This window comes from Gadus morhua, chromosome 13, assembly GCF_902167405.1.
Source record: "Gadus morhua chromosome 13, gadMor3.0, whole genome shotgun sequence".
Taxonomy (NCBI): domain Eukaryota; kingdom Metazoa; phylum Chordata; class Actinopteri; order Gadiformes; family Gadidae; genus Gadus; species Gadus morhua.
In genome coordinates this window covers 5,597,601-5,621,422 of record NC_044060.1, presented here as the reverse complement: position 1 = coordinate 5,621,422, position 23,822 = coordinate 5,597,601, and the positions used below count along the sequence as shown (strand labels likewise).

General features: G+C 52.7%; 2 protein-coding genes across 5 annotated transcripts in view; one reads left to right on the top strand and one right to left on the bottom strand.

The window, feature by feature from the left end:
- The window catches only part of itpr1a (inositol 1,4,5-trisphosphate receptor, type 1a), a 78,520-nt gene extending 60,641 nt beyond the window's left edge, over positions 1-17,879 (bottom strand). For 2 of the 4 annotated variants that reach the window (XM_030375879.1, XM_030375883.1), the window contains exons 1-12: positions 17,656-17,879; positions 16,063-16,182; positions 13,933-14,003; positions 6,650-6,759; positions 5,277-5,363; positions 4,645-4,803; positions 4,255-4,353; positions 3,582-3,665; positions 3,302-3,448; positions 2,864-2,959; positions 2,736-2,780; positions 1,644-1,798 (exon numbers count right to left, since the gene is read on the bottom strand). In XM_030375879.1, the coding sequence (XP_030231739.1) occupies positions 1,644-1,798; positions 2,736-2,780; positions 2,864-2,959; positions 3,302-3,448; positions 3,582-3,665; positions 4,255-4,353; positions 4,645-4,803; positions 5,277-5,363; positions 6,650-6,759; positions 13,933-14,003; positions 16,063-16,154 (1,145 nt within the window). In that variant the 5' untranslated portion in view covers positions 16,155-16,182; positions 17,656-17,879. The remainder of the gene's footprint in view (positions 1-1,643; positions 1,799-2,735; positions 2,781-2,863; positions 2,960-3,301; positions 3,449-3,581; positions 3,666-4,254; positions 4,354-4,644; positions 4,804-5,276; positions 5,364-6,649; positions 6,760-13,932; positions 14,004-16,062; positions 16,183-17,655) is intronic. The other 2 variants (XM_030375881.1, XM_030375882.1) reach the window with 1 other exon arrangement.
- Positions 17,880-18,139: 260 nt separating this feature from the next.
- sumf1 (sulfatase modifying factor 1) lies at positions 18,140-23,584 on the top strand. Its single transcript, XM_030375888.1, has 9 exons — positions 18,140-18,574; positions 18,785-18,958; positions 19,042-19,116; positions 19,682-19,764; positions 20,033-20,155; positions 20,503-20,617; positions 20,713-20,826; positions 21,377-21,436; positions 23,284-23,584. The coding sequence occupies exons 1-9, from the start codon at positions 18,191-18,193 to the stop codon at positions 23,383-23,385; spliced, it is 1,230 nt and encodes a 409-aa protein (XP_030231748.1). The 5' UTR covers positions 18,140-18,190; the 3' UTR covers positions 23,386-23,584.
- Positions 23,585-23,822: the final 238 nt, after the last annotated feature.

Below are 23,822 nucleotides of genomic sequence, written 5' to 3'. Positions count from 1 at the left end.
TAGACCTTCAGTACTTCAGTCCTTCAGTACTTCAGTCCTTCAGTACTTTAGACCTTCAGTCCTTTAGACCTTCAGTACTTCAGTACTTCAGTCCTTTAGACCTTCAGTCCTTCAGTAATTTAGACCTCTAGACCTTCAGTCCTTTAGACCTTCAGACCTTCAGTAATTTAGACCTTTAGACCTTCAGTCCTTTAGACCTTCAGTCCTTCAGTAATTTAGACCTCTAGACCTTCAGTCCTTTAGACCTTCAGTACTTCAGTCCTTTAGACCTTCAGTACTTCAGTCCTTTAGACCTTCAGTCTTTCAGTCATTTAGACCTTTAGACCTTCAGCCCTTTAGACCTTCAGTCATTTAGTCTGCTAATTGAGTTGATAGTAAAGAGTAAATTAATTTCAAGCGCTACATGTCCAACGCTCAGGGCCTTCCTCAGCTCTACTCCGTCAGAGCCCTGCAGGTAAAGGCGATGAGGGAAGGGGAGCAGGACTCAAAACCTCCAGCACTAAGCATCATCTTTCAGACTTTGCAAATCAAAATGGATTGGAGGAAGTTTGATAATGGCTGCCTGTCAGAGATTACCCTCTTTGAATGATTTAATTTTCCTGTTATCTGGGAGGTTTTTCATCTGTTGTTACACACTTAACCAATCAAGATATTCAAAATAATTGCCATGCTCCGCTCAATCTAAACCCCCTGAAGGCAGGCCTTCTGAACGTAGCTAGACACTAGAGTATAGGGCCTTCATGTCTTTAAGAAAGTGGAACATTGTCTCTTTCTACTGTTTTCTTTCACATTCTATCCCTAATAGGGAACTCCGCCACGGCCACATCGACCTTGTCGCCCACGCGACCTCTGGTTCCGCTTGGTCGTCAGGGCGATCACATGGTGCGATCGCCTTTATGACCGCCTCAACAACGCTGTGTCCACCCAGACTCCCAGAAGAGGGCCTTCTGAGAATCTCATTAGGTTTTAAAACGCCTTTGTAATCAAATCAACTGTTAACTTAATTCATACCAATCCATTTATAAAAAGGAACCTCTGGTAAAAAAAAATATTTTACAAGCAAGAAACAAGAAATACAAAATCTCAAATATCTACTCCGAGTTTACCTGCCTTTTTATTTACTTTTAACACCTTTTACATCAACCACTGAGAACCACAGTGAGGGCGAGTGTGAATGAATGAATGAATGAATGAATGAATGACTGAATGAATAACAGCAGTAATCTCGTTCTGTGCTGCGGTGCAGCTGCTATGGCTGGGATGCCAACAGGTCTGCGCCCCATTAAAGACGCCGGGTTTTACTGGGAATGGATTGAAAAGGTTTCCTTTATGTTCGATTATACACGCATACCGCAGCCTCAGCACGTGTGTGCCGTATGCGTGTGCACTACGCGTGTGCCGTATGCGTGTGAGGTATGCAGTGCTGTGCTCTTGTGCAGTGCACGTGGGCAGCGCGCGTGGGCTGTGTGCGTGTGCAGTGTGCGTATGCTATGTGCGTGTGCGCGTGGAGATCACCATCGGTGTGCATGCATGAGTCTGAAAGAGGAAGGTGGACTTTCCCTAAACAAAGCCTGAATCATTTCCCATGAGATCAGTTGAGGATGGGACCTGATTAGACCTCCTCCCCGTCCCGGGGGCTGTACCTGGGCACCAGGGAGTCCCCCCCCCTCAGGGTGGTGGGGTCCAGCTCGAAGATGGACGAGATGTCGTTCCCGTCTGGCACCGACACCAGCGTGTACATGACCTTGTCCTGGATGTTCCTCAGACGCGCCCGCAGAGCGTCCTGCTCAGAGTCCAGCTGGAGGGGAGACACAAGGCTCTCAGGACCTGGTCTACACAGGTCCTGCTCTAAGGACCAGGACCAGAGACAGGACTAGACCGGTCCTTCTCCCAGGACCAAACCTGAGACAGGTCCTGCCCACAGGACCAGGACCCGAGACAGGTCTAGACAGGTCCTGCTCTCAGGACCCGAGACAGGTCTAGTCCATCGCTCTATCTAAGAGAACGTCTGGGGAAGACCCCCGGCCTTCAGGACCGACGGCTCTCACTTGTTCACGCATGAACACACAGGGAGAGAATTAAACATCTAATTTCATAGGACTTCCGCCCCTCTAATGGAGCGCCTGCCTATAATTCATCACGGTCGTGATTCAATTAACCGTCGCTGGATGAGGGAGAGTTGTAGTATTTATAGCGTCATGTGCCAAGGGCATTTCCAGAGCCAAACCGCTGTGATGGACTAAAATAAAGCAGTAGTTCAAAAAAATACTACATTTTGGCTCACATTACAAGAAATACCGAAATACTGGCGTGTCCCCAGTCACATGGGAACATTGCCAATTGCGTGAAATATCACATGTCAACACATATTCGACATCATGTATCCATCTCTTTATGAATGCATATTTAGTAATGAATCTTATTTTCTTATCTTATCTTATATTCATCGTCGCACAAGTTCTTTGAGTATTTCTATTGCTTGGTTTTCTGTTTTGTCCCATTTCAGACAGTAAGCAAGAACGCAGAATGAAACATTTCAAACAAACACAAAGCCTTGTGTGTTTACTATAGAGTATATAATCAGTTAAAGGCTACCATCTACTGGCCAGAGAGCCGCAGACCACAGCTTTAGATCAACAGTGCCACCTTCTGGTGGAGAACGGTTACTACCCCACATTGAATGAAGCATGAATCAACCGAAACTGAGATCATGAATCAACAGAGAGTGTACATACAGCTTGGCGTGACTCGAGGCATTCCTCTTCGTAATCCGGGTTCACCTGGAGACGGACAGGAGAAGGAGGGTGAGGGACAGGTGTGGTGGGACACCGGGGTTGTGAGGAGCTGTTCAGTGTGAACTCACCTCTGCTGCCAGGTAGTGTCCGGTCGCCAGGTGTTTGAACCGGAACAAACTGTTCCAGTAGCCGGCGCCGCCGCGGCATGGGTCGTGTTGGACCACCTGAGGACAGCACGACCCCGTAGTTAAAGAGACTTAAAGACGTTTTAGACACGCTAAGAGACCTTAAAACTGGGCGTTAGTAGTGAACCGGGGGAGAGACAGAGAGCCAGCAACCAAGAAGGATGTTCATAAAACCAAGTGCCAAGCACTTACAGTTGCAAGGTAGAAAGATAGCGAGGATACACAATGCTGAGTTATTTATTAATTATTAGTATCATAATAAAGCAAGAGCCGAGCATTGTTTCAGACCGCCCATATCTACGCTACTGAATATGTGTCATAAATCTCACAAAGCGATCAGAGTGCATTTTAGGTTTTTCGTTGTTCAACCCTGTTCCTCACCTCCACCTCCCACAATGCCTTGCTGCTGGTGGCCGAGGTGGCCGACTGCCTGCCGGTGGTCCGCAGGAACACGTACTGCTTCTTCCGGTGGTCGTCGCACGTCAGGAACTTCTCCTGCTCGGCGTGGAACAGCCGCACCACGTCGCCCTGGCAACGCCGCAACAGAACCACTTGGTTACCGGAGTGTTCCGGTGGGTTGTGTCGCATGTTAAGAGACGGGTGTACCGGTTGTACTGGGAACCACAGGAGGGACAGCCGCGACGCGGCGAGGGAGACGTACCCCTTTCAGTACCACCTCCTGGTTGTCGCCCCACTTCATGAACAGGACGATCTTCCAGCTGGTGTTGCAGTTGACGGAGTTCACCTGAAACAGGACGGAGGAGTCCGTCACACACAGGAGGCCCAGAGAGCATCTCGCCGGGGGAACGAGGACAAGCGATCCGCGGGTGTGAAGGTGACGTAAAGACCGGGCAGGATTAAACTTTAAATGGTAAATGGCTGTAATTATAAAGCGCGTTTCTAACCAGTGCCCACTGAAAGCGCTGTACAACGCTGCCTAACATTCACCCATTCATGGACCCATTCACACACCGACAGCGGTGTCAGCCACGCACGGCGACAGCCAGCTCGTAGGGAGAAGTTAGGGTGAGATGCTGCTATGTGACTGTTGAGGAACCAAGTCTAAGAATTGTACTCTTGCACTTGTACATAAGGTGTATTAAAAGTAACTCTGAATCTGAAACTCTGAATCGCCAGCCAACCCGCTTTCCCTCCTGAAGCCACATGCCGCCACTACTGCTGCGAGGACGTCGGCTATCAACTGAGGAATAAGAAGAGAGGGCCGGTTCACGATGAAACGGCGCCGCAACCGACAGATTGAGGGCCAGGAATAGTCTCCTCGCTCTCCGACGCCCACACGCTCGGATCAAACAAGGAGGCCTGCGGAGACGCACCTCGTTGCATCCCGGGTTGTCCACCAGCTGGTGCGTGCTGGCGTGCAGCGGCTGGCCGGCGTTGACCGGGTTCAGCACCACCTTGTCCCCGATCACCACCTGCCAGCGGACCGGGGGACAGAAACACTCAGTTAGTATCACTGAAGATTATCATTAGCCCAAAGTGTCCAGAGGTGCGTATCTTTCGAGGATTTTATTTGTTGTACGTAGGAGACGGTCCAGTTTACATTCAAAACACCTGCAGGGTACTAGGGCCTATTATCTGGAGGAGGAGAACTAGCTATCCTCCAGGGTCGCTGCCTGGCTGCGTTGGAGACCTGCTCTCTGGGGGCCGCCCTCTAACCACCTACTCTGACAAGAGACCTCCTCCTCCTCCTCCTCCTCACTCACGGTGTCTCCGATGGAGCGCAGCTTGTAGAAGGGCTGGATGTAGAACCAGGAGCCCTCGTTGCCGGCCGTGTCCAGCATCACCCTCATGGCGTTCTTCTCCAGCAGCGCTGGCAGACGCTTGTTCACCGTCAGGTACTTGTTGGACTTGAGGTGGAGCAGCTGAGAGAGGATACACATGAAGGTGATGGTCAAATCGTACAGGAGGACGAACACAAGCCTGTCTGTCTGTCTGTCTGTCTGTCTGTCTGTCTGTCTGTCTGTCTCTGTCTATCTCTCTTTGTGGTCTGCTGGTCTGTCTGTCTCTCCTTCTGTGTGGTCAATGCGACCAGATAAATGTTTTTATCTGACGCATGCATCACATTCAACTTATCTAAGACTTTGGTCACAATGAGTGCAGTAACGAATCAATTCAGGAAGTCTGGTATTCTGCATTCTTATCTAAAAACGTATATTCCAGGTACACGCAGCATCGATCAATATAGGAATTGAATGATTTGAATTTATGAACTGAAGTCGTATCGGGGTTTGACAGAGAAGAGAGGTGAGTGAGTTGACGAAGAGGAGTGAAGTCGTGTTTGAGAGAGAAGAGGTTGGTTGATGAAGAGGACGGCAGCCTCTGCCCGCCGGCCCACCTGGATGACGTTCCCGTACTGGATGACGGAGCCCAGCAGCTTCTTGTTCTCCGAGTCGTTCTGCTTCTTCTCCAGGTCTGCTGCATGCTGGGAGGGGGAAAGGGAAGACAGAGGAAGAGATCATCCCGGTCCCGCGGGCCCAGAGACACACAACAGACCGTGGCAGTTCCTCACACACCATCAGGTGGCCGGTGGTCATGTCTGAGATTCAAGGCTCAAACACAGAAGCCAAGCTGAGAGAATTTCCTGTTTACTAAAGTCAAAAACTCTCAGTCTCACATCGTCATGGAAACAAAAGGAGAGATCGCAATCGTCTGCTTTCATTACTGTGTGGTCAGCAGGGATGGCTTTAAAAGGTATTGCATGGAGAGAGAGGAGAGACCAGCTCAGAGGGAGAGACAGACCCAGAGGGAGAGACCGGCTAAGGGAGGAGAGACTAACTCAGAGGGTGAGACAGACCCAGAGGGAGAGACCGGCTAAGGGAGGAGAGACTAACTCAGAGGGTGAGACAGACCCAGAGGGAGAGACCGGCTAAGGGAGGAGAGACTAACTCAGAGGGAAAGACCGACTCAGAGGGAGAGACAGACTCAGAGGGAGAGACAGACTCAGAGGGAGAGACAGACTAAGGGAGGAGAGACTAACTCATTGGGAGAGACCAGCTCAGAGGGAGAGACCGACTCAGAGGGATGGACTGGCTAAGGGAGGAGAGACTAACTCAGAGGTAGAGAACAGACAGAGATGAGAGACCGGCTAAGAGGGAGAGACCAGCTCAGGAGGGGAGACCGGCTTAGAGGGGGAGAGACCGGCTCAGAGGGAGAGACCGGCTGAGAGGGCGAGACCAGACGGAGGGCAGAAAGGTGAGACAGTGGGAGTGAGGAGCTCCTGGGAATGTCTATAAAAGGACATAAATAAAACCAAAGAAATGACATCGGCAAATACATAACGCCTCTGAAACGTTACGGAGAGATTGGCCACAAGGCTACAGGACTGACGAATCAGCATTCCATGAAGTGAATCCAGCGCTTGGCAGAAACATCTGTACCACCTAAATATTATGATCCATATGAATGTGTCTCAGACCAGCGCTCTGCTCCTTCTGCTTGGCTACTGAGGGCCGCAGAGTGGGGGGGGCGACTGACCACAGACTGGGTGAGTGTGGTCAGACGGCCTGTGTGTGTGTGTACTCAGTCTGTGTGTGTGTGGTCATTCTGGGTTTGTGTGTGTGGATAGTCTGTGTGTGTGAACTCAGTCTGTGTGTGTATGGTCAGTCTGGGTTGTGTGTGTGGACAGTCTGTGTGTATGTACTCAGTCTGTGTGTGCATGCTGAGTGTGAGTGTGAGTGTGAGTGTGTGTGTGTGTGTGTGCGTTCTCACGTGGAGTTTGTTGAGCAGCACGGTGTCCGTATTCCCTCCGGGCTTCGCTGCTTTCCAGAACTGCTTCTGGGCCGAGTAGCGGTTCATAGGACAGAGCCGGAACAGACAGTCTGGAGGAGAGACACACACATGAGACACCCCGGCATGAGACACACCGAGGACATGAGACACACCGAGGACATGAGACACACCGAGGACATGAGACACACCGAGGACATGAGACTCACCGAGGACATGAGACTCACCGAGGACATGAGACACACCGAGGACATGAGACACACCGAGGACATGAGACACACCGACATGAGACACACCGACATGAGACACACCGAGGACATGAGACACACCGACATGAGACACACACAGACATGAGACACACACACAGACACAAGACACACTCGCACACATTAGAGACACATGCAGACATGAGACAAACAGGATCTCAAGACATATAAAGCGATACAGATAAAGAGATACAGGCTCAGAGAGACAGCATATCGCCATCAAAACGACAATATTGTTAATTGCAACATATTTATGCTAAAACATGGTTATGAAGCCGGCTTTTGATTCAAAAGTGAATGCAACCTTATCAGGTTGAAATGTGTTCACAACAAATCCTAATATGCATTTCAACCAAAGAGCAGCCTTTGACACAAACACACACACACACACACACATTATTTGCATGGCTCTCTGCTTCTGGATGTAGTTATCTTGATAGGGAAGCAGTAGGAGGTTGGCATGAGCCAGCGCGCGTGTGTGTGTGTGTGTGTGTGTGTGTGTGTGTGTGTGTGTGTGTGTGTGTGTGTGTGTGTGTGTGTGTGTGTGTGTGTGTGTGTGTGTTGGAGAGAGACGGTTGGCATTGTTAGATTAGCAACAAAACATTGTGTGTTTCAATACATTTGTCCTTCATTATTATTTGTATTGTCGTCCATTAAGATATAAAGTACAGAACGGGGTCGCCGGTCGGGCCTCCTCCAGCCGGAGAGCGAACAGTTAGATTTGCATCTGAAACAGCTCAGCAGAGCAAGCAGAGTTCCTCATTTGACTATGGCTCAACACACCGACACGACAGTGTGTTGCAAACAGCCGACGCATCACAGGGCTCCTGGCATCCTGAGCACCCCTGGGTGAGCGTTACACAAGCCTGCTACTCAATTCCATCGCCGTGGTTCACTCAGAAACAAAACTCCTCCTCAGCAAGACTCTCTGCTCCTGCCTGAGCCAAATGTCCTGATAACTGCCCACCAGCCGATCTCTGTTTCTCTCTCTCATTCACACTTACTGCCTCCCTCTCTCTCTCTCTCTCTCTCTCTCTCTCTCTCTCTCTCTCTCTCTCGCTCTCCAAGAGTCCATCCTCCCCCATTCTTCTCCTCCCTCCCTCTCCTTGGTAACATGACCAAATATGGCCGGCCGCGGGGAGAGAGAAGCGCGAGGGATGACAAGAGGGTGGGGACGGCCCCCTCCCCTGCTCTTTCATCCCAGCCTCGCTCTCTCGTCCCAGCCCCCCGGGTCTCGGTGAGCGGCTCAGAGTCCCAGCGCTGGGTCCGCTGACCCTATGCCCACCAGAAACAGAAACGCACACTTTGAGGAAGTAGCATTTCAGTCAGCGCAGCACAGAGAAATTATGGCTGTGTGGAGGGGGGGGGGGGGGGGAAAAGAGAGAGAGAGAGAGAGAGAGAGAGAGAGAGAGAGAGAGAGAGAGAGAGAGAGAGAGAGAGAGAGAGAGAGAGAGAGAGAGAGAGAGAGAGAGAGAGAGAGAGAGAGAGAGAGAGAGAGAGAGAGAGAGAGAGAGAGAGAGAGAGAGAGAGAGAGACTTTGATCCAGCCTCACAAGCATTAACAGTATTTATTTCTGGGCGAGAAGACACCCAGGGGGAATTGACAAAATGGACTTCACACACTAATGTGCGTGTTAAATTCAACTCCACCCTTGAGTGCAGTATGCGTGTGTGCGGTATGTGTGTGTATGCGGTACTCGTATGCGTGTATTCGACAGGCAACCAGCCTTTAGTGATGGCTGGTCTTTTGTCAACGGGTCAGCTGTAAGGGACAGCTGTAGCTAACAAGTTTCGCAATTAGAGCAGATTAACAGCTCCTTGGTGGACAGGTGGAGGCTGTGGGGGTCCGGCCTGGCATGTGAGATCTGACTGGAGTCCATAGCACGGGTTTGCTTTCGTGTCTCTATTTTATATCGTGACCATAAACCCCTCCAATGCATACCATCTTACTTCGTGTCCTTTTGTGGTCAGGCTACCTCACGCACGCTGCTCACGCGTCAGAGAGACATCGCTTCAACGGCTGCTCGGAGCGCTTCACGAGACGTTGTTTACCCCCGCGCTCCGAGCATCGACGCCTCGGACAGGCGCGCTCCGGGAGCGGGACCGGGGGCCGGTCTGGGAAGATGAAAGGAACCCCATGGGGAAGGGGAAGGGGGGGGGGGGGGGGGGGTCTGCGGCGGAGAAACCCTGCAGGTTTAGAACCCAGGAGGACTGTCCTGCAGCGAGGGAAGCCACAGAGCGAGACTGAGCTAGCACGAGAGCAGAGAGGCCGCGGTGGAACAGGAAGTGATAATTCACTGGAGTCTTCTGGAGATTTCCCAGCCCCCCCCTCTGGTGCTCCCTGGAGATCCTTATCACGGGGTTGAGCCCCATCTCACTTCCCTCGGAAATGGTCTAACCTGGAACTGAGAGGAGTTTAGGGGAGAAACAGCAACGAGTTGCAAAGTGCGGGAAATCCCTGGATGTTGCGGTCGTCGTTTTGAACACACCTCGACAATTTGACAAAAGCTAATTTACCTGAATGAATGCGACATTGCTTTCCCTAAATTTGACTTGGAACATAATCATCCCAGGTCAAAGCTGTCCTTAGTTCATACAAATGAAACGTACACTGCTACGACTGCATGCCATTTGCATCAGCAGGTTTCTGTGCATTGGCAGGCCATTTCAGATCAGAGTTCAGATCAACACCTCATAAATACGATTCCCATAAAAACAACACAGCTGCCTGTTTATGGTGACTGCTTTGCATGCGGACTTCCCCTTTGTTTCAGGCCGGAGATGGAGAGACATGGGATGGAGAGACCGGAGTCATCTCCATATCAAACAAACCAGGGGATGAATGGAGAACACACACACACACACACACACACACACACACACACACACACACACACACACACACACACACACACACACACACACACACACACACACACACACACACACACACACACACACTAGTGGTTAGGGCATCTTGGGCAGGGTGCCTACAGATAGGGGGCAGGCATTGGGGGTCAGAGCCAGCACCCTTCCTCTGGGAGTAGAAGAACACCCTACTAAACTAAATTACTCCTGTAGGACTAGGAATGTGGTTGCCGTAGCAACCGTAGGTCAGAAATAGAAGCCAAAGAGAACAGAAGGAGAGATTATGTATCGGTCTCATGCCGTCTTAATCAACAAACTCACTGATGGCGTAAAAAATATTATTTTCTCTGAATGATATCCAGATTTGATCCTAGAAGTAATTCATCCGTTGCGTTTCCTCCACTCGTGTAAAAGACAAGACTACTTCCTCTGCGTTCACTTCGGGTACATCTGTCGGATTCTGATTCACGGTAGCCGATCACCTAGCACTAGCATTAGCATAGTAGCATTAGAAGACTGAAGCCCAAGAGGAGAACAAGAAAGGTAGTTGATCTGGGGTTCACCCCCCTGTAGGGAACAGAGGACTATGTCACCCGTCAGGCAACAATCAAATCAGTCCTAGGTGGAATCCAACATGGCCACCGCCTTCTTCGTTTTGTAAGCAAATGGAGCACAACCTGCCCATCCAACGAGGTGTAGAAGAGGAGTACCCCAATCCTGCCCTGTCCCTTGAGGATGGGTAGAAGATAGGTACCTCAATATAGTTCAACATATAGTGTACTTTGCAACTCTTTGCCTTTTCTCAGGCAAAGTCAACATCAGTGGATAGTCAGTCAGTCCGTCCGTCTGTCCGTCTGTCCGGGGGTGATATCCCACTATGTGCTTGCGGTTGTGTGTTGTGCGCGAGTGTGAGTGTGAGTGCGAGTGTGAGTGTGTCCGTCCTTCTGTTTACATTAGTGGGAAATGGTGAGCATGCCTCTGTGGTGACGTGGCCAGGTCTGTTTGACACGTACAGCCTGGCCCGCTGCTGTGAAGTCCACACACAGCCCACCCCCCATCAGAAAACACAGAGAGGGGTCCACACTCCTCTCTACCCCCCCCCCCCCAACCACCACCACCACCATCACAACCCCCACATAACAGGAGAGTCCACACTCAGGCCTAAAAAAAAAAAAAAGTTTGGTTCCTGTTGGTTGTCAGTTGAGGTCATGGGTAGGTAGGGAATTTATTTTATTTTTTTATTTTATTTTTTCCAGCGGCAGCGAATGATAGGTAGGTTGTTTTCATTTAAAAACGAGAAAATTCGCTCATCCTTGTACAGAATGAAGAGGTGCTGTACCAAAACGTAATTATAGAGGTGCTGTACCAAAACGTAATTACATAATTTTATTTATTTTTTTTTTTTTTATAAAACTCATAAAATAATTTGGGTCGCACATAAATTGACAGGGTCGGTCGGAAACCGGAACCAAACAAAATTTTTTTTTAGGCCTCAGCCTCATCTCTACCCCCCCCACACCACCACCACCAAAACCCCCACATAACACAGCCCCCCCCCCCCCCATCAGAAAACACAGAGAGGGGTCCACACTCAGCCTCATCTCTAGCCCCCCCCCCCCCCATCATCAACACCATCAGAGAACACAGAGAGGAGACCTCCACACAGCCTTCTCTCTACCCCCCCCCCCACACCACCACCACCACCACCATCATCATCACAACCCCCACAGAACAGGAGAGTCCCCACACAGCCTCCCCTCTACCCACCCCCCTCATCCCACCAGAGGAACACAGAGGGACCCCTCCACACCATGGGACAGGGAGACAAGGGGACCGGGGGGAGGGGGGGGGGGGGGTGGGGGGACCCGGCACGGCTGCCATAACCACGTTCCAAAACAACAGACGTTTGACGAAAATACAAAAACAAACTACGCAGACTCTGTGGTCTCTTTGGGGGGTGACGTGGGGTCTGGGTTAAGGGGGCTCTGCTTTCCCTCACATGGAGGACCGGTCTCAGGTCTCCTGGAACGGCAGAGGGAACGAAGTCGTCTCCTCAGAGAGACGCCTGAAGGCCTCTTATCTTCTAATGGTGGACAGAAATAACATCATGGGGACTCAGAATGTACACGCAGCCTAACTAAAGTAGGACCGAGTCACAGGGCAGCGACCCCCCGTTGGGTCAGCAGTACGAAGCCCGGACTGAGAGCTTGAGAGTGATCTGAGCTGGAAGTCGCTCGGAAGATGTTAACATGATGGGATGTTAAACCGGGATGGTGTCCCTGGCGACGGACCAATAGCGGCAGCATTCTGTCTACCGCTCACGTTGTCAAGGTGACAGCAGATATTGGACCAATGTTTTAGGATCAACAGTGACCACACATGATGAAATGTACGCAGCTCAACCGGGAAGGCTGACCAGAAGAACACTCTAGAGTGGTGATGTTTAGTGTGAGATCAGATCTGTTGTTTAGTGTTAGATCAGATCTGTGCGTATACAAGCCTTGTTAAGATGGCAAACAATGGGAGGTCTGTTCAATAGAGACATGTGCAGTTCCAGTTTGATCCATAACAGGAGCAAAGCCCAGAGGCATGGGGATGCGTGGAGAGTCATGATGCACGAGTCATGATGCAAGTACGGCCTTCATAGACGCTCCAAGCATAAAACACTTTCAGTGTTTGGTAACATTTCCTCATTTGGTGCTTTGTGGGTCATAGTGTCTTTGAGGAAACAACAAAGTTATATTTGACCATATTACTCTGCGGTCTCCAGTTATTCTGCAACACGTGTGAATGAGGCCTTCCTATTGGCTGGGCTGTCGCCATGTGTAGAACTCAAGAATTTGTTAGTCGATGACCCTTCTGATCATCACCAGCTGACACACATGGGGCCTTGGGAGGGGTCTCTCCAACTCTCTCTATCTCTCCCTCTCTCTCTTTCGCCCCCCCCCCTCTAACCCCCATAGGACGCTGGGTGATCGAGTGTACCATCCCGGGGTTGTTATGGTGACATGACATGGTCTCCAAGCGGGGGGCTTAACATGTCCCTGGAGGAACTGGAGGGTCAACTTTGTTTGCACAGTCAAGCATGCAGGAAACCAACAACAACAACAACAAAAACTCTTCTGCTTGAACATTAGAAGCATGTGTGTTACCAAGAGGTTAACGCAACAGTGAGGGCATGGGTAGACATCCCATCCCCTCCTCCTCCCTTCACGCTGTGACTCAGAGTAGATCTTCTCCCTGTAGGTCATGAATGTGGTCCCTGTGAGATGAACGGGGCGGCGGCGGCTCAGGAGGCGGAGCGGGTTGGCTGGTATCCTGAAGGTTGCTGGTTCGATCCCCGGCTCCTCCTAGCTGAGTGTCGGAGCTGTCCTTGAGCAAGGCGCCTCACCCTGACTGCTCTCGACGAGTTGGCTGTCGCCTCGCATGGCTGACTCCGCCGCCGGTGTGTGAATGTGTGCGTGAATTGTGAATGTGAGGCAATATTGTAAAGCGCCTTGAGAGGCCAATCGGGTTAGAAAAGCGCGATACAAATGCAGTCCGTTTACATGAACCCCAGATATGGACCATTGTTAAGCTCCTGTTGCTGCGGAGGTTCTGCCCGTCTGTCTAAGCACACGTCTCCCAGCTTCTCCCCGGGGAGCAGCCCTGGCCTGGGAAGGCCTGCTCATAAGTTCTGGGCTATTTCCTGTTGAGGGAGCTAAAAATAGCAACTTCACCCTTAGAAGAATCCCAAAGTTTTTTAGTTCTGAAGCCTTTCTCTCTCCCCCCCCCCCCCTCCTCCTCCTCTCCCCTTCCTCTCCCAGAATTCTCTCCCACTAACAAACACACACATATTCATTCATTCATTCATTCTTCTTCTCTCGCTCCGTCTCACACCACCACACACATTTAAACATTCGAAACCGTCACCCCAACAGAGGGGGGCTTTCTGCGCCGCGGGGGCTAGCGTAGCATGGCTAGGCTAGGCTAGCGTAGCCTGGCTGAGGGACAAGCCTAGCTCATCATGAGCCAAACAAAAGCGAAGTGGTTCATTGGGCAGCGGTACGTCGGAGAGCCCGTAGTATAAACACTGGTGGGGGCTTCAGTAGGGAGGGGGTGAGGGTGAGAGTGTGTCTCCATCTTCCCTTACCTCTGAACTTCTTGGGAGGACTGTTGAGGTCTCCGGCATCAGGCTGCACCACACAGCGGTCGTCCACCAGGCTGGAGGAGAGACACCACAACACAACGTCACTCAGGAGCCACCACAACACACCGTCACTCAGGAGCCACCACAACACAACGTCACTCAGGAGCCACCACAACACAACGTCACTCAGGAGCCACCACAACACAACGTCACTCAGAGCCACCACAACACACCGTCACTCAGGAGCAACCACAACACAACGTCACTCAGGAGCCACCACAACACAACGCCACTCAGGAACCACCACAACACAACGTCACTCAGGAGCCACCACAACACAACGTCACTCAGGAGCCACCACAACACAACGTCACTGGCTGACCCTCACCTGTGGGCCTTCTGTGGTCTGCACCATCCCCTAGAAGGCAGATTGTGTGTGTGTGTGTGTGTGCGTGCGTGCGCGCGTGCCTGTGCGTGTGTGTGTGTGTGTGTGTGCGTCTATGCGTGTGTGTTCGTGCGTGCGTGCGTGCATGTGTGTGTGTGTGTGTGACCGTCTATCTGTCTATCTGAGGCTGATGAGTCCCTGAGCATTGGTCATTGATTAACATTAGCTCACTAGTTACATCCGTGCGCCCAAAGAACCAGACACGTAAAGCATTAGCTAGCCTGCCCTGCGGAAAGCAATAGTTAACCCCATCCCTGGGGACCCGATAGACGGGGGAAACAGAGGGGGGCCGGCAGATGAAGGTGAGGCTGGATTAGGGCGTCTCGTGATTCTCTGCATCCCTTCTGTAATCTGAAGAATGTCACAGAGTTGGCGGTTTGGCTCAGAGACACATCCAGGCCCACTGGGGATGGTTCGTTGGTACACGTGTGTGTGTGTGTGCACGCGTGTGTGTGTGTGGGCACGCGTGCGTGCATGCGTGTTGAGGGGTGTGTTTGGGTTGCATGTGTGTGTGTTTGTGTGTGTGTGTGTGTGTGTGTGGTACGTGTTTGTGTATACGTGTATGGGGAAAGTGTGTGGGTTGAGGTGTGTGTGTGTGTGGGGGGTGTGTGTGTGTGTGTTGAGATGTGTGTGTGTGTGTGTTGAGGTGTGTGTGTGTGGATGTGTGTGTGGGATGTGTGTGTTGGTTTCAGGGATGTGTGTGAGTGTGTGTGTTTGTGGTACATGGGTTTTGAGGTGTGTGTGGGGGGGATGTGTGTTTGTGAGAACTGCAGGTGGGAAGCTCTGGAACTCCAGAAAGGCCAAGGCGCCTCTGTTGTGACACAGTCTTTACTGGACACACTGTCTCTCTCCCACTCCTCCCTGTTTCCCACAAGCAGCAGATAACAGTCATGACGCTGGTTCAGTCAGTATTTACAGCTAGGATCCATTACTCTCAATACTCCTCATTACCGCTATCGGCTGGAGGAAGGGGCTACTCACGGGCCATGCTGACAGCTCGTCTCTGAGCAGAGCTACACTGCCTTTCTCAAAGCAGTGCATCTGCAAGGCTAACAGGCCAACAATAACTCCCATTCTAATTGATTTGGAAGAGACCGTTGTGTTACAGCCCTGCGGTTGGACAGATCTCCACGCCTCGCGAGGGAGCATGTGAAGGTGGAGCAGAAATAGCTTTCGTATACACCAAAGGACATGTTTCCCATGCGCACACACACACACACACACACACACACACACAGACACACACACACCCTCTCCAAAGGGCTCACATGCTGGGAGACCTCCACACTACCAGTGACCCCCTCCCCAGGCCTGATTCCTTCACTCTGTGCTTTGTTACTGCTTCAGGCTAGCTGGGAACTAGAACGGTTCACAGACCCTAACTCCATCCCTGATCACGTGACACGCACGCACGCACGCACACACACCACACGACACACACACACACACACACACACACACAACACACACACAACACACAACACACACACCGACCCTTGGCTACGACTCTGGTCGTTGTCTCTAACGAGAATAATCTCTCAATTAAATAAAAGCGGCTGCCATTTCTTCCAGCCCCACAGCACCAAGCCGACCATCGCCCAGCCTCGCTGAGGGGGGGGGGGGGGGGGGGGGGGGGACAGGAAGCAGTCACACACTAAGGTGAAGCAGGGGGGTGGTCCTACACGTACCCCAGGGTGCTGATGAAGCCGTTGGTGGAGCCTTCTGCGTACAGGGAGCAGATGTCCCCGATGTGGAGGAAGCTGGACATCTTGTCCGACATGTCTCCGGGTCAGCCTACGGGCCCCCACCTGGAGGGAGGGAGGAGGGGAGGAGGGTCAGCCTACGGGCCCCACCTGGAGGGAGGGAGGGAGGGAGGGAGGAGAGGAGAGGAGGGTCAGCCTACGGGCCCCCACCGGGAGGGAGGGAGGGAGGGAGGGAGGAGAGGTGGGTCAGCCTACAGCCCCCACCTGGAGGGAGGGAGAGAGGAGAGGAGGGTCAGCCTACAGCCCCCACCTGGAGGGAGGGAGGGAGGGAGGGAGGAGGAGAGGAGGGTCAGCCTACAGCCCCCACCTGGAGGGAGGGAGGGAGGAACAGTAGAGTCCTGCTACCATGGAGACGAGGAGGTACAGTAGAGTCCTGTTACCATGGGGACGCGGAGGCAGGTTAGAGTCCTGTTACCATGGAGACGAGGAGGTACGTTACAGTCCGGTTACCATGGAGACGAGGAGGTACAGTAAAGTCCTGCTCCATGGAGACGTGGCGACAGGTTAGAGTCCTGTTACCATGGAGACGAGGAGGTGCGTTAGAGTCCTGTTACCATGGAGACGAGGAGGTGCGTTACAGTCCTTCTAGCAGGTCTGATGGCAGAAGAACTCAATGTTCCTCCGTGTCTCTTGGATGGAGGTCCGTCGTAGCCTTGCTCCGGTGTCTCTTGGCCCCACTTGTTACCTCAGGTGAGGTCAACGGGTGACTCTGGGCTTGAGGTCTGAACAGGGAAGGCTGTAAAAGCACCTGTTATCTCTGTGTTTGGTTTCTGTTCTGTGAACCACACACTAAAGTTGTAGCGTACTTCATTGGTCGATTCAATGCTTCCTCCAGGCTGAGATAAGCGCAGGTGATTCCCTTCCTGGCTCTGGCGGCCTTCATGTTAGCGTATTAGCGTGTGTTGGGACACATGACCATAGTCTGAGACTTTAATAGTTAATAACCCCCCCCCGCCCCCAGATAGATCTTATTTGCATAAGAGCAGAGTGCAGGGAAACATCGTCCCTTATCCATCCGCCCACGAAGTTGTGCTGACTGGGGGCCCGACGGTTAATGATTGGAGTCAGTTAGTCAAGAGATACACATAGTGACCTGAACCGGTCTATTAGGCAAATTCAACGTAGGTCGACGATGGTCGTCCGTTTAAACTACTTATCATTGTCTCAATAAGCAGTTTTTTAATGAAATACTTCAGATCTTCTGAGGTTACATTCCAGTGCCTTCATTTAAATGGTTTGGTAGCCCACACCTCTTTTTGAAGGCGATAGCTTTCAGAGGGACAAAAGAAAACGGTCAAAGCGCGTTACTTTAGATAACTCTTAATTCCAACAGTTACAGTAGTCTGGTCGTGCAGGGGAACGCAGCCGCAACATGTTCACCAACATGTTCACCAACACACTAAGGGTGGTCGCGTCTCCCGTCCACAGAACCAGAATCTATCCTCCCAGCCCACAGAGAGGGGACTTCTCATTCCAGAAGGACATGGAAATGGACACAAGTTGCGCTCTCAACTTTACCTTCGCTGTGGTTAACGTTCAGAAGCTCGCATGAAACCGCATCCCCTGAGGAAAGCATGCTGCAAGTCTCCTCTCCTCTCAACAGGCCACCGGACAGACAGACAGCCGTCACAGGAGCTCCAGGACGGGACAGGTTAACCCCTCAGTGCGGCGGAGCGGTGCAGGCGCAGCTCGGTATCGACGCTCTCTGCGCTGGACGGGTTCCAGATCATCTGCGGGGACCAGACCCGTGGAGACATCTGGGAAATTGAGTTGTTTCCTCGGTCCGGCCCGCCCACATCAAGGACTACAAATCCACAAAATTTACAATATTTAGAGTTATATATATATATATATGTAATATATTTAAATTCTGTTTAGTATGAGGAATTAGCTTTCATATTTGTGAATTTTACATGGCGGATACTAGATAATATAGCCATAATAAGACATTACATTTCCATCGCCAGACTGCAAAGAGTTAACCAGTGAAGCTGTCGAACCACGTGACTTTAAGGAAGTCCTTGTCAACAAGAGAGTACAGGCGGGTGAGAAGATGCTGCGATGCTTCACTTTCACTCTTATAGTCCTCACGAAGTACTCTGCGTTCTGCACTGAGGGTCCCGGCCTGGTCCCTCCAGACCTGGTGGTCGACCCGGTCCCCCCAGACCTGGTGGTCGGGACCCGGGCGGACGATCCGGTCCCCCCAGACCTGGTGGTCGAACCGGTCCCTCCAGACCTGGTGGTCGGGACCCGGGCGGACGGCGCGGTCCCGTCGGAGTCAGCTGGGTGTGGATGTCAAAGCCTGAAGAGGGACTCTGTTTTGGACCCCCTGGGAGGCAGGACCTCCTCATCTGTCAGCCCAGATGTTAAATACTCCAGAATGATGAACGAGATGCCCTCAAACCCTCGGGACGAGGACGAGGATACAACAAGCAAGGTCGCGTTTGCCGTTTAGCTTCTCTTAATTAACTAAATGATAAATCCTAGAGAAATGCTCGCTATTTTATTGGGTCCACCCTGCGTTTAATCGACTCTCCGTTAACGGTACAGATACTGTGTCTGCCATACTGCAGCCTATACACTATAAGTGGCCCAGGCCTGTGTGATCGGATGTGAAGCAGTACTGAGTGGGTCTGTGGGCTTCTAGATGGTGCTGATCCCGGGAGGAGAGACCCTGATGGGGACAGATGAGCCGGGCATCCCCCCGGACGGGGAGGGACCCCAGCGGCCGGTGGTCCTGGATCCCTTCCTCATGGACACCCAGGAGGTCTCCAACCTCCAGTTCCAGGCGTTTGTCGCCGCCACGGGCTACGTCACTGAGGTGAAGCGTCTTCAGGGCTGCTCTGTCGGGTGGTGCTGGTTGGAGCTGCTGGACTGATGTTCTGCTGCTGTGCCCCACCGCAGGCGGAGCAGTACGGAGACTCGTTTGTGTTCGAGGGGATCCTGAGCGAGGAGGTGAAGAGTCAGATCAGCCAGGCGGTAGGTATGGGGATATCTAGCCAGTGATGCACCTGACTGTCTCTCTAATGCCGGAGAGAAGAACAGATATGTGGATGTTTTGATACTATTTATCCCAAACGACCCTTAGGAGATTTTGCAATCATGAATCGGTCTCTAAGTTATTAGAATGTAGTATATTACAGTAGTGTATTACATGTCAGTGGCACCCGTATCATCTTAGGCACACCTCTGTTTTAGTTAAGAACCATCAACGCTCATAGTCCAGATGTTATTTTCTTGAGATTGTCCTCTAATGAGCTGCGACTGACCCTGTACATAGGGGAGGGTGACCGTGGGTCAGGGGACCCCATCTGGACCTAGGGGGATGACCCGGGGCAGAACCAGACCGGGTCTGCACCACGTCAGGGGTCAGGTCCTGGGCTACTACAGCAGAGGCTAAATGCCAGGCTAGGACTCGTATGATACTGATTATTAAAGTCATCATTATGAATTAGCGCTGTCTCCAGGATGAAGTGTGTGAGCCCATCAGAGGGTGCCTGTCGTTTGTAGTTCTTGAGGTCCGCTCTGCCGTCCTCGTTCTCAGGTGGCTGCCGCCCCCTGGTGGCTGCCGGTGAAAGGCGCCAGCTGGAAGAGCCCGGAGGGGCAGGGTTCCGACGTCACAGAGAGGTAAACAACCGTAAAACAGACAACAGGCCGTCGCCTCTCGGTTGGGGGGGAGGGGGGGGGGGGGGGGGGAAGGAGAACCGGCCGGGCCGGCCCCATTACGTCCAGGGACACGGTCGCCATGGTAACACTGGTGTTTACCCTAGCCCTAGGTGATGGTTGTACGAACAGGACGGCCCATAAACACGGTCGCCATGGGAACCATGGTGATGGTTGTGCGTACAGGAGGTAGAAGAGTATCTGAGCGATGATGTCGTGGTTCCCCCTGCAGGCTGCAGCACCCGGTCCTCCACGTCTCCTGGAAGGACGCGGAGGCGTACTGCTCCTGGGCCGGCAAGAGGCTCCCCCACGGAGGCAGAGTGGGGCACGCCCTGCAGGGGCGCCTCAAGGACCGGTAAGGGGAGACTGAAGCGGACCGGGACCCTGTAGAGGCTGGACCGGATCAGGAGAGACTGGACCGGACCAGGAGAGACTAGACTGGACCGGGACCCTATAGAGACTGAACCGGACGGGGACCCTGTAGAGACTGGACCGGACCGGGACCCTGTAGAGACTAGACCGGACCAGTCGGGCCCTCTAGAGACTAGGGACTAGATGGGACTGGTAGGGCCCTGTAGAGAGGGAGGACCAGTCCACCAGCTCTTTGATGATAAGGATCTATACATGTGATGCGATCCCTCTGGATAAAGCATCTGTGAGGCTCTAGACGGTAAGACGGTAATTGGCTCCTCCCCCCTGCAGGCTGTTCCCCTGGGGCAACAAGCTGACCCCCAAGGACCAGCACTACGCCAACCTCTGGCAGGGAGACTTCCCCACGCACAACTCTGCCGAGGACGGCTACGCGCAGACCTCACCGGTAGGACCGGGGGGTTCTAGTCTGGGGGAGAGCCTAAACCCAGAGGAAGCGTCTTGTGTTGAAGACGTTCTCCGCCGTGCTCTCTGCTCCTGCAGGTGATGTCATTTCCTGCCAACGGCTACGGCCTGTACGACATGGTGGGCAACGCGTGGGAGTGGACCTCTGACTGGTGGACGGTGTATCACACCACGGACCGCCAGCGGAACCCGGTGAGGCTGGGGAGAACCTCTCAGGGGGTGGTGGTGGTGGCGTTTTATGGTGTTTGTGGTATGGGTGGAGATTCTGCTGGTGGTGGTGTTTGTGTTTGTGTTGGTGGGGGCCATGATGGAGGTGATGGTGGTGGTGTTTGTGTTGGTGGGGGTCATGATGGAGGGGTGGTGGTGGTGGTGTTTTGTGTCGGTGGGGTTCATGATGGAGGCGTGGTGTTTGTGGTGTTTGTGTTGGTGGGGGTCATGATGGAGGTGGTGGTGGTGGTGGTGTTTGTGTTGGTGGGGGTCATGATGGGAGGCGGGGGGGGGGGGGGGGGGGGTGGTGGTGTTTGTGGTTGGGTGTTTGGGGTGGTGGTGGTGGTGTCTGTGGTTGTGTTTGTGGTGGTGGTGGTGGTGTTGGTTATGTTGGTGTGGTGGGGTCATGATGGAGGTGGTGGTGGTGGTGGCGTTGGTTATGTTGGGGGTGGTGGGGGTTTCGTGGTGTTGTTTGTGGGGGTTCTGGTGGTGGTCAGAGAGCTCCATTGACACTGTCTCTCTGTCTGTCCTGCAGACCGGACCGTCCTCCGGCTCCGAGCGGGTGAAGAAGGGGGGCTCCTACATGTGCCACAAGGTAAGGGACCCTGCATCCACAGTTACTATGGTTACCTGTCTAAAGCTTCCCTGGAGCTGTTGAGGTGTTCCTGTGGGGCCGATCCCAACGACAAAGTGTTCAGGAAACAAGAAACATGAACACCACAGCCGAAGGGCCTCACTCAGTAGAAATAAGCTCTTGCATTACGTCGGCATTCCCCTCTCCATCTGCCTCTTCTGTGCCACGCTCTGGGGATCTCTGCTGCGGTTAGATTATGTATTCTGTGTTCAAGGTGTTTTTAAACAGGCTGTACTGCAGGGCTACTGCCCCTAGCCAATAACACGGAAGCCATTTGGGCTGTAACGATGCTCTGGGCAAGCTCTATACCCGATTATCAGCGGAAAGAAGTCTCCGGAGGGTTTATTTAATTGGTCTTTATACCGAAAAGACTCTGGGTTCAAGTTTCGCCGGAATTGGCCGGGCCGCCCGGCAGGACGGTAGAGAGACATGTAGGCCTTCTAAGATTTTATTGTGCGCCAAATGCAGGGATCGGCCATTATTACAGGCCTGCAACAGATACCCAAATTTTGTCAGAGATTTAGATTCATTTACATTGCCGTCTGGATGTAAAGAGAATTACCAGAAACCGCACAGAAAATGCCTCCATACTAAACAGCCGTCGGTCGCTTTAATTACAGACAGTCTTATCTCACTCTGGTTGCCCAGCCGATACTGCTGCCACTGGCAACGGTTGCCAAGGGAATGTGACTGCGTGCCGAGTCGGCTGTGAGCACAGAGCGACGTTTGTTTCAGGAATCTGAGGCGGAGCCTCCAGCACACTTCATACTGCACCATGGGACACACTGACCACTACACAAAATACAGCACAACCCAGTAAATACACAACCCACAGGACACAACACACTGACCAGTACACAACACACTATGCAACACAACCCGCAGTAAACAACACAGCACACAGTACAGAAGACAGCACAACACAATACAACCATTTTACACACACAATCCACAGTACACAAGACAACACAACACACTCTACAGAACACAACACACACAGTACACTACACAACCCAGTACATAACACAACCCACACAGTTCTGTTGTCTCCATCATCCTTCTGCTACTGGTACCACTGGGAGACAGCTGGTTGAGTTCTGGTGTCCATCAGTCCTGGTCCCACTGGGAGACAGCTGGTTGAGTTCTGCTGTCCGTCATTCGTACTGGTCCCACTGGGAGACAGCTTGTTGAGTTCTGGTGTCCCGTCAGTCGTACTGCTAACTGGTACCACTGGGAGACAGCTGGTTGAGTTCTGTTATCCGGCAGTCTGGTCCCACTGGGAGACAGCTGGTTGAGTTCTGGTGGCCTTCAGGTCCTGCTGCTGCTGGTCCCGCTGGGAGACAGCTGTTTTGTTCTGTTGTCCGTCAATCCTACTGGTTACTGGTTCAACTGGGAGCCAGCTGGTTGAGTTCTGCTGTCTGTCAGTCCTACTGGTACTGGTCCCACTGGGACCCAGCTGGTTGAGTCCTGTTGTCTGTCAGTCCTGGTTCCACTGGGACCCAGCTGGTTGAGTCCTGCTGTCCGTCAGTCCTACTGGTACTGGTCCCACTGGGAGCCAGCTGGTTGAGTCCTGTTGTCCGTCAGTCCTACTGGTACTGGTCCCACTGGGAGCCAGCTGGTTGAGTCCTGCTGTCCGTCAGTCCTACTGGTACTGGTCCCACTGGGAGCCAGCTGGTTGAGTCCTGGTGTCCGTCAGTCCTACTGGTACTGGTCCCACTGGGAGCCAGCTGGTTGAGTTCTGGTGGCCTTCAGTCCTACTGGTACTGGTCCCACTGGGAGCCAGCTGGTTGAGTCCTGTTGTCCGTCAGTCCTACTGCTACAGGTACCGCTGTGCGGCCCGGAGCCAGAACACCCCCGACAGCTCCGCCTCCAACCTGGGCTTCCGCTGCGTCTCGGCCGAGCAGCGCTGACCTTCTGACCTTTCACCGTGATGATCCCTGACCTTCACCATGGCGACCTGCTGACCTACGCCAGTGACCTGCTGACCTCCATCACATTGACCCTTGACCTTTACAATGGTGACCATCAGACCTTCATCAGACCATCGTCACAACAACAACCACACTGGAGGCCTCCTTGAGTACCAGACCCCCCCCCCCCCCCCCCCCGAGGACCAGACCCCCCCCCCCCCCCTGAGGACCAGACCCCCCCTTGAGTTCCAGACCCCCCCCTGAGGATCAGACCCCTCCTTAAGGTCCAGAACCCCTTGTGAGTTCCAGACCCCTCCTTGATGACCAGACCCCCCTGAGGGACCAACCCCCCCTGAGGAACCAGCCTGGATGGTGGCAGCAGACCGCCCAGGTGCCCCGTGTGAACTCAGACTGAAGGCCGGGGCCGTGGATCCAGG

Excerpts from the sequence above, each read along its gene's own strand:
- sumf1 (XM_030375888.1), top strand. The coding sequence starts at position 18,191 with ATGCTGCGATGCTTCACTTTCACTCTTATAGTCCTCACGAAGTACTCT. Across the intron at positions 19,117-19,681 it reads AGAGTCAGATCAGCCAGGCG|GTGGCTGCCGCCCCCTGGTG; the intron begins GTAGGTATGGGG and ends CCTCGTTCTCAG. Across the intron at positions 19,765-20,032 it reads GGTTCCGACGTCACAGAGAG|GCTGCAGCACCCGGTCCTCC; the intron begins GTAAACAACCGT and ends TTCCCCCTGCAG.